At 35.6% G+C, this 10138-nt stretch overlaps 1 protein-coding gene across 1 annotated transcript; it reads right to left on the reverse strand.

Annotated features, from left to right (window-relative positions):
• Nucleotides 1-2960: 2960 nt before the first annotated feature.
• LOC107031755 (E3 ubiquitin-protein ligase PRT1) lies at nucleotides 2961-9762 on the reverse strand. Its single transcript, XM_015233225.2, has 7 exons — nucleotides 9633-9762; nucleotides 9478-9506; nucleotides 9222-9401; nucleotides 7257-7601; nucleotides 6977-7171; nucleotides 5348-5460; nucleotides 2961-3620 (listed from the first exon to the last, which is right to left on the reverse strand). The coding sequence occupies exons 1-7, from the start codon at nucleotides 9707-9709 to the stop codon at nucleotides 3231-3233; spliced, it is 1329 nt and encodes a 442-aa protein (XP_015088711.1). The 5' UTR covers nucleotides 9710-9762; the 3' UTR covers nucleotides 2961-3230.
• Nucleotides 9763-10138: the final 376 nt, after the last annotated feature.

The raw sequence follows: 10138 nt of genomic DNA on the forward strand, positions 1-10138 counted from the left end.
CATAGAGTGTTCGTAGATCTTATCTTTGATTTGTAGAGATGAATGTTGCTTCTAATAGACCTTTGAATTTAAAAAAAAACATTTCAAAGCAGTTTAAAAATGAGAATACAAAACGAAAAGCAACAACAACAACAATAAAATAATATGAAATTAGGCGATAACCTAAGAACAAACAAACACAAGAGATAGCCAAGAAAAAAAACTACGAGAATATTGTTAATAATACTTGTAAAAAAGCCAGTACAAGTACGGCCACCATGCATATCCCGCATGAAAGCGAGATATGTTTCAACTACCAACTAAACATCTATTCTGCTCTAAGTCCTCAAAATCCTCATATCTAAGAACATGTTCTCATCATGTTCAAGATGTGCCATGACATCTTTAATCACCTCGCCTCAATACTTTGGTCGGCCTCTACCTCTCTTTAACACCCGTCATTGTTAACCTCTCGAACTTCCTTACTAGGGCGTCTACTCTTCTCCTCTTTACATGCTCAAACCTCCTTATTCTTGCTTTCCTAATCTTGTTCACAACAGAGGTCACTCCATCTTGTTCCCGCTAATATCTTTGTTCTTATCTCTCCTTATATATACTGATACATCCACCTCAACATCCTTATTTCCTCTACTTTCATCTTATGATCAACGTGAGACTTTTTGACTAAACAACGCTCCAACTCATACAACATAATCGGTCAAACCACCCATGAACCTCCTCAAAATTGATTCTTCAAATCAAACTAATCTAATTTGCCGATACATTTTTTAAAATCAAAATATCAACTGACTTATTATCAATTTCATTATTCAAATCAAAACGCATAATTAACTTAGCTTGTTGTTGTCTAAAAACTTTTGCAGCCAAATTTTACCTCATGATATTAATAGTTTGAATATCAAATACCGTATAAAATATGCATATACGTATATAGTCTTTTTGGGAAACTATTTTGTGAGGTTCCCAACTTTTAAATTCTCTACAATTTTCCTTAAATTTTTGTTAATCAAATAATTAGAAAAACAACATTCTTAAATCCTCATCAATACATTAAATAAAATAAAACTAATTAACATTATAACTCTTAGTTTAAATCAACATAAGATGAAATCCATCCATATTATTCAATAATTAGAATTACCATCAAAGAACGTATTGCAGTAAATGTGATCGTTTCTTCATAACCATAAGTCTCAAATTCGAGCCTTAAATATAAAAAAAATTGGTAAGAAGTATTCAATCTGAATGAATCCCTACACGGTGCAAATCAAAATAATTCGACTCTAATGCACGTAACGAACACCGAATAGAAAAAAAAAAAAAAAACTAAACAGGAAATCTATTTAATTAAATTTAGAGGTCAAAATTTTGCCGCGAATACATAAAAGGGATATTCCTCATTTCAAAGAATTCCCGCCAAACTACGAGACAAAAACTTTTATCCCACGCGCCGGTGGCCGTGTTCGCGTTTATTGCACGCACCAGTGGTGTCAATTCAGTATTTTTTAACACGCGCCAATAATGGGGAGAATCTCGTGCTTTGTGCCTTAACCTAAAATATTAGTGAAATTCGTTTTGAATCCCTATAAAATTTGCACTACTCAATTTACGTACCCTACATTTTCAAAATTACTACTTTCAGTCGCTTTATTATTGAAAAAGGTTAAAATTACCCCTCTATTAATACGAAATATCGTAATATTTACCCATTGTTCTTCTTTGAATATGTTGATATTCTTATCGCTAGCAAATTATCTTTTGATTTTTGTGGAACGATAGTGTTGACGTATTGAGGAGTTATAGCCAATATAACAATGATGAAAATGTAGAAAAGTTTTTACAGTAAAAATAGTAAAGATAACTCAAATAGAAGTACAGTAGTAGTGACAAAATTAATAATAAGGTACCAACAACATACTCTGTATATTTTTATAAGTGAAGTCTGAATACATCGATAAATCATAGATAGAGAGGTTGATACGATAAATCCTTAGATTAAGAAAAGCAAAATATAACATTTATGAATAAACATGATAGTAAGAAAATAGAAATATAAGAGACAATAAGTAGTTGTAGAAAACTAGAAGAATGAGAAGTGCAAATAAAAATATAAAAAAAAAAATACTAATACTACTAGGAGAATAGACAAGACACTAAACAATATACCACTAGCCTTTAGTTTACACCAATTTTTAATTTCTAAATTTTCTTATCTAGTGTTACGTCCTCAACAAGCTAAAAATTCGCTTCATGTCTGGCTTGATCTCAATCGTATCTAAGAGTAAAATTAAATTCACATAATATTTGTGTGTGTGGTGGTTGGGGGGGGGGGATTTTCAATGCCCTACCTTTGCAGACACAATATAATAAAGTGTGTGGCACTAAACACAAAGTATGAGTGATTGATTACTAGATTAATTATGTGTCACAAGTAATTAAGAGCCGTACTACCACTCGTGTGATAAAGCTAATTGGTTTTGGTAATATTTAGGTAATTAGGACAATTATTAACTCCTTTAACTAATTTCAAGGATTAGCTTTTTGTCTCCCAACCCTTTTTCTTTTACTACTAGTGATTAGTAGTAGTAACCTTAATCCTAATGATTAGGCTAACACCTTTTAATAAAAGCAATTCGAAAGACTCAAATTTGAAATATTTGATTAAGAATAAAAAAAATAATTATCACTTTTGGTCATGGTACGATTTGATTCTTCGGAATATGATACAAGAACATTCTGATCGACTCAGTTGGCTCTCGATGTGTTCTTACCTTGTAAACAACAAATTAGAGGTTTCCGGTTAACAAAGCAGGGCTAGATAGATAACACTGAGGATTCATATAGCCGACCCCAAACAACAGAGGCATAGCTGTTGTAACTAAGGTTGCATACAGATGCCATGTCTAGAACACAAGAAACTCAAACAGCAGTAAATCATTTATAAAGAATCAGAGCTTCTCTTTCAAATAGATTGCATGAAGCATAACTCTCTTTTCGATTATTATATGAATACAATGTACAAAGGTCCAACCGCGTAGTAACTTTGATACTCGATATAAAGCTGTACAGTATATAACAACAAGAACAATATTCCCTGTGAAATCCCACTAAGAGTAGGACCGGAGAAGCGATTCACATATGGGTCGTTAGGGCCTTCATTCCTAATTCACAGAGGTCTGATTGAGATAGTGACCACAAAGAGTAACCACAACTGTCAAAGTAACGTTTACCTAATCTGTGTCTCCAGATTCTCTCCCTCCGTCGTTGTCTCCAGTACCATTTGAGGATATGTTCCCCCCTTGACCATCTCTTAGGTCGTCTCGAGGTGAGTTGGTCTCTGAGGAATCTTCTTCCAGGGGCAGCAGCTCAAGGGGCCTTGGCTCTCCGTATTCAAGTTGGAAATCGGAGTCGTCCCCTTCTAATTGTTCAGGTTGAAGCCTCAGTACAACATTTCTCACTTGAAGTGCCTGTATTAACTCAAATTGGTGTTCTGGAGTGTGTTGCTGATTAAATCTGCCCGGGAGCTTTGACGAGCTTTTATAACATCCTTCACAAAGGTCAAAGCCTATTTTCTCCGTGCAGTCTTTGCATTTGTATCGCTCCCCAACAATAGGACACATCTGCAGATTTTGAAGTCAGTCATATCTGGTTTGCAAAAAACTTCACTTGCTATTTGACTTCCTTCATAGATATACTGTATGACTTTTAGGCTGTCCAATTTCTAAAAAGGGACACACCAGGGGATTACCCTTGTAATTCCTATAGTACTTGGTGTGGTTTTCAACTGGAAACTTCCCAACTCAAACCATATAACTGAAACTACGGTTTTTCTACTTTTGAAGAGACTAATATCAAGGTGGTTGAATGTAGGCTAGTCATCATTTTAATAGTGATGAACTTGCACTAACTTCTTGAAAAGTTCACATCTTTAACTCGATACCTTCTTGGTTTTTAGTTATTTCTTACCATTAGTTTTAGACAAGTTCAGATTTCAATCTAAGAAGAATTGATTTCCTGCAACTACAGCATATGTCGTGACACATCACTTTCATTAAAAAAACCTACACAAAAAGCATGTTATGTAGATCAAGAAACTTCATATTCTCATTTTATTTTTGACACACTTCACATTCCTATCTTTCAGATCCTGTCAAAGAATACCCACAACCAAGTCATTTGTTTTGATTGAATGAAAAGATGATGAGCAAAGCAAGAGTAAAAGTGGGGAATACATCTTCTTTCTTTGTTTATGTTTATTCAACAACAGAAGGCAATAGTGGCTGAAGATGGTCTAAACAAGAATGGAATCCGACTTTTACAAGATTCCTAAATGATTGAGAAATGGGGAGGATAACTGAGTTTAAGGGTACTAAGGGAAATGGGGATGTTATGGTTTGACTGGGAAAGAATCAAGAAATTTTTAAGCTGAAAGAGGCTTACAAGATTTTGAGATAAGTTAATAATCAAGTGGGCTGTTGGCCATGGAAATGATGATGAAAGTGAAAATCCATTGAAAGTTGCTTGCTTCTCTTGGCTTGTGGCCGAAGAAGCACCGTCGACACAGGATAAGTTGAGAAGGGTTTAACTTATGCTCTGGATGTTATTTATGAAGGGAAGAGGCAGAGACAGCTAATCGTCTCTTTTTATGCTGCAAATGCACAGATAAGAACTGGAAAATATTCATTAACCTGAGGGGAATCAGGTGGGTGATGCCAAGAAACCCAACGGAGGTACTAGACAGTTGGGGCAGAGAAGGGTCTTTGTCCAAACAAAGGGAGAGATGGAGAGAGAAATCAGAGGTGTTTACTGTGCAACATTCAGAAGCTGAAGATGAATTGCTTAGCTCTTTACTATTTTTTGTGTAAACAGAAATGTTAAGTACAAACTGAAGATATCTTTGATGTCCTAGACAATATGTAAGAAGAAACAAAGGAAGCTATTTTTTAATTGTATGACTTAGGGGACTATACAGTTGGTATAGTATACTTGTTAATATACAGAATGTTACCATTATCAAAAAAGTAATAATCTTCCAATGCAGTTAAAATGCTGAAAATAATCATTACTACTGTAGAAAATTGATGCCTCTTGTGAAACAACCATTCAGTAACTACAAGAAACAATGTGCTCTAATGTATTGGCCTCTCAATTTTATAGTATTTGAAACAAGTTCAAGTGAGCACCAGAGAAAACCATTAACTTTTAAGGTTTAAGCTGCAAAATCAACTAAATAGTCTGAAACAATCCAGCAGCCTCTTGTAGGCCCTACGGACTTGTTCTGTAAAGAGATAGAAGTACACACAACTAGGACAACTGGGAGACAAATGAGAAGAGCAATCAATCTTACCCCACAATAATCACAACCAACTCCAAAATGAACCTGTGGTCCTCCACCCGTTAACCATGATGAAAGATCAAATCCAGGCACTGATTTGCAGCCAGCAGCTTCGTCCCGATTTCCTGACATACCAGATAGGATCTTGTGATAGAAGGCTAATAAAAGCTGAATCAAGGCAATATGACAAACAATTCTAATTCCGAAGGATACTGCCAAATGCTTCATTTCACTGCTTTAGCATCCGATGCTTGCTAAATTGGTTTACAAAATAAGTGTGCACTAACATATCTCCCCCATCCCACCCCTCACAAGAAAAGATGAGTATTATTTAACTATTAACCATTGAGAGCAGGAGGTTCTAGAACTGGTGGTGCATGTACCTAGTATGACCAACTAGAGAAGGATTTCTCTTTACCATACTCCATCGCGGAATTCCTTTGCTACACTAATAACAATAAAATCTTTGACTAGGTGAGTCACCATTATGACATAAAGCGCAGCCCTGTGTACAAAGCATCATGCGTTAGCAGGGTCTGGGGAAGGGCCACACCTCGACGGGTGTGCACTCAATACTCTTTAAATCTTCTTTCAAACTTCCGCCTTTATCTGCTCTGACCCTTTATTCTTTCTTTCCGATATTTCAAGCATACAACAGAAAATGCTGAATGCATGGGACATGCTCTCAAGTTAAATGATTGTTAATGACAATAATCCAAGGGAAACTTGGTGTTTATATAACTTGTAATTCCTACATTCTGATCTCTTTAGTTGGATGGAATGTATTCACTACAAGAAAGTAACAATTAAGGGAACAACTAAAAGCTCGTTAATAATGAAATCTTAACGGACGAAAATTCCCAACTGTACATCTCTATTTTAAAATGAAAAATGATCAGAGGAGAATACCTTATCAGATATACTAAACTAGTTGGTATAGGCAATATGAATCCTCTATATTTTCTGCTCTACATAGACCTATTTCATTCCAATATTGCTAAACAATTTGCCTTGCAAGATTTAGGGGCTCTCTAAAATTAGAGGCTTTCCAATTCTCACTTAAGCGTACCAACAACAATTAAGTTTTGCTTCATGAAAAGAAAAAAAGCCTAAGTTAATCCAAATATACAGTCTATGGATTCTTACAACAACAACTTACCGAGTGATCCTCAAAGAGAGGTCAGGGGAGGGTAGTGTGTAAGCCTTACCCCTACCTTGCGAAGGTAGAGATGTTGTTTTGATAGACCCTCGGCTCAACTCTCAAGTAAATCATATCATAAAACCAGTGCAAAAAGAAGATAACAAATTGTCACCACTTAGTCCAGTATAGTGAATTAGCATTAGCTACTTAAAGAAGTCAAATGCCTCAAGGTGGCCATCCTGAAAGATCTGGAATGAACTGAATCAAATCCGCACTTGTAAATAATGCCGAGTTACAAAAATGCACAAGAGATTGTAGCCACTAAATTTTAAATATCATTGGAACTTGAGATGGATTGTATGTGGATTGTGTATTTACATAAAAGATGAGCATAAAATTGTGCATGTGTCAAATCAATATCATATTACGATATTTAAGATAAAATGGTGTAGAGACACTATTGGTATGGTTTATATATGGAGAAGGAAGTATCAACATACGTTTTGATGGAATCTGACAATCAGATCTTTCCACTGATGTCCTTTTCCTTTCGGCATACAACTTAGGGAATTGCTCCTCCAGGTAGTGCTCAAGAATCAAACAAACGTTGGGGAATCCATTTGGATGCTCCAGTTGGCAAACTGGACATCTACAAAGCTTGTCGCTAGGATTGATCACACAATTTTCACAATAAACTACAAAAGGAAAAGCAGCATAATAAGAGAAGGAAAATGGAAACTTAAAGCCATCAACATAATAGTTGGAGGAAGTTGAACTGACCATGGCCACAATTAAGAACTACAGGTTTGCATAACAATAGCTCGCAGATACCACAAAGCAAATCTGTCATAAGCACCTGCTTTTCACTTGCACTGGTATGTTCATCTGCAAAGTTAAGATTCTTTGATATTGCGTCCTTACTGATTTCGGAACTCGATGTTGCAGGAACAACTGTATCTAATGAAACATCTACAGAGGAATGATCTCCTTCTCCCACTGAACCACATTTCTGCAACGAGACAGAATGAGGTGAAGCAGTGTCCGGAACATGATCTGTCTTGCAGCAGGATTCTGATAAATCATCATCAAACTCAGGTGAGCAAGATCCTACTTCTTTCTCCTCCTCTGCAATAAGGAAAAAGAAAGACATCAGTGAACTTTAGAGTTAGAATCTGAAATACTTCCAGGGATAAGAAAAGATCACCAGATAATCATACTACCTCCAAAAGCACAATTCCTAGTACAATAGTCAAGCATCAAGCTCTCAGGTTGAGACTGGACGTCTACTCATTGACTTCTTAGGGAACAAACTAGTATGCACAGAATTTACATAAGAAAATATAGAAAAAGGTGTCTGACCCTGCACTAGTAACTTTGACAGTCAAATGGGAGAGAGCGAACTTTGCCAAATGTAGAAATGTTGAAAAATCAATATTAGATTATTTTCATCCTCAGAAGTGTCCAACAATGAATCAATTAAGGACTTGATAGTAAATACATGTATGTTGCTTCTACCATATACAACAACAACAACAACAACAACAAACCCAGTATAATCGCATCCCACAAAAGAGGTTGGGGAGCGTAGTGCGTACGCAGACCTTACCCATACTTTGTAATGGTAGGGAGGTTGCTTTCGATAAACCATCTGCTCAAATAGAGATGAAAAAGAAGCAGTAATCACAGACAGTAACAACATCAAATGTACTAAGATAAATGAAGTGAAAGAAACAATCAGATAATAATAAAGATCTAAGGATAAGCAACTTAAAAAATAATACTAATACTCCTAATACGCTCAGCAACCTACTAACTCTCTAACCTAATACATGACATCCACATCCTCCTATCAAAGGTTATGTCCTCAGTAAGCTAAAGTTGTGTCAAGTTCTGCCTAATCACCCCACCCACCCCCCCAAATACTTCTTTAGTCTACCTTTGCCTCTCCTCAGGCACCTCTCACACCTCCTCATTAGGATATTATATGTATCTCCTCTACACATGCATGAACCATTTCAGTCTTTCTTCCCGCATCTTATCCACCACGGTGGCCACTCCCACCTTGTTCTCAATATCTTCATTCCTAATTTTGTCTCTCCTAATATGTTCACACATCCTTTTCAACATACTCATTTCTCCTACTTCTATATTTTGGATGGGCATTCTTGGCTGACCAACTCTTTACCCCATAGATAATAATCGTCTAACCACCACACTATAGAACTTACTTTTCAATCTTGGTAGCACATTCTTATCACACAAAATACTGGAACCGAGCCTCCATTTCATTCATCCCACTTCAATACGACGTGTCTCATCATCATAATACCTCCATTTCCTTGGATTACTACCCCAAGTACTTAAAACTTCCTCTCTTAGGGGCTACTACCATGTACAATGTCAACAATTATACCAAATGAACCCAAATTCTGATTCTACCCCCTCATGTAAACAAAGCTCAAACCTTTCTAAAATCCTAAAACAACAAATGTACTAATTTTATGAGTTCAACAAAAGCCAAAGATGATTAACTCATAACCATTGGGAAATTCATCAAAGAAACAAGAAGACAATTCACTATGATTAAGTGTCTTTAATATTTCGCACATCGCACAGATTTAATACTAGTGTAAACAAAGCTCAAAACTTTCAAATATCATAAAACAGTGAATGTACTAATCTTATGAGCTCAACAAAAACCAAAACATGATCAACTTTATAATTGGGATTCAGCAGAGACTTCACCTGCTACTTGTTTTACCCTTCTTGCACTAGCTAAAGGGTACAACTTCAGAAGCAAAGAGTGCATCAATCCACAAAGACTAGGAAAATGATGATATGGGTGTCGACAAATGGGACAGTTTGATTCCCTCCAAGTATTCATAGCTTTGAATATACACCAGAAACAAGCAATGTGGCCACACCCTACAACCAAGAAAATCAATCAATCTCACAGAAACCATTAAAATCAAAGTAACAAATCAATTCATCATACACTTACCTAGCACAACTGGTTTATACAAAAGTTCCCTACAAACAAACAAACAAACAAAAAAATCAATACACAAAACAAATCAATCTACATACATACAAGACAATTCAAGAAATCATTTCAAAGTGATTCTTTCAAAAAAAATGAAATTTTGATTGGATTACAGGCAAACACAGCACTGAAATTCATCTGGGATTTCCTCAATTTGAATATCTTCATGATCTTCATGGCCATTTTCCATCTTGAAGGATCAAGTTTTATCGAATATGTTCGTCAGAGCTATCTGGAATGTGAAATGTGAGGGGTTTTGATATACAGAGGATGAAATGGGCTTTTGGCCCAAAAAGAAGTTGGGCTCTTGGCCCATGAGAAATGGACCTTGAGGAGATAATGGGCTTTATCTCAAGATAATTAAGTTTGATAATATCGGAGGATTAAGTTTGAGATAAAATTTATACGGCTAACTTTATCTCAAGATAAGTTTGTAATGTCAATCAAATGCACTATAAATTTTATTCGGACATAATCTTGAGATATTCCATTTTATCCATCTAATTTGAGATTATTTTATTCTATCAGTCTAGGGATTATAATTTCGATCATAATCATTTAATCTTCTAACCAAATGACCTCTTAGAATATCTCGTAGAGAATAAAACTCATAAATAAC

The sequence above is a fragment of the Solanum pennellii genome, chromosome 9 (genome assembly GCF_001406875.1).
Source record: "Solanum pennellii chromosome 9, SPENNV200".
Taxonomy (NCBI): Eukaryota; Viridiplantae; Streptophyta; class Magnoliopsida; order Solanales; family Solanaceae; genus Solanum; species Solanum pennellii.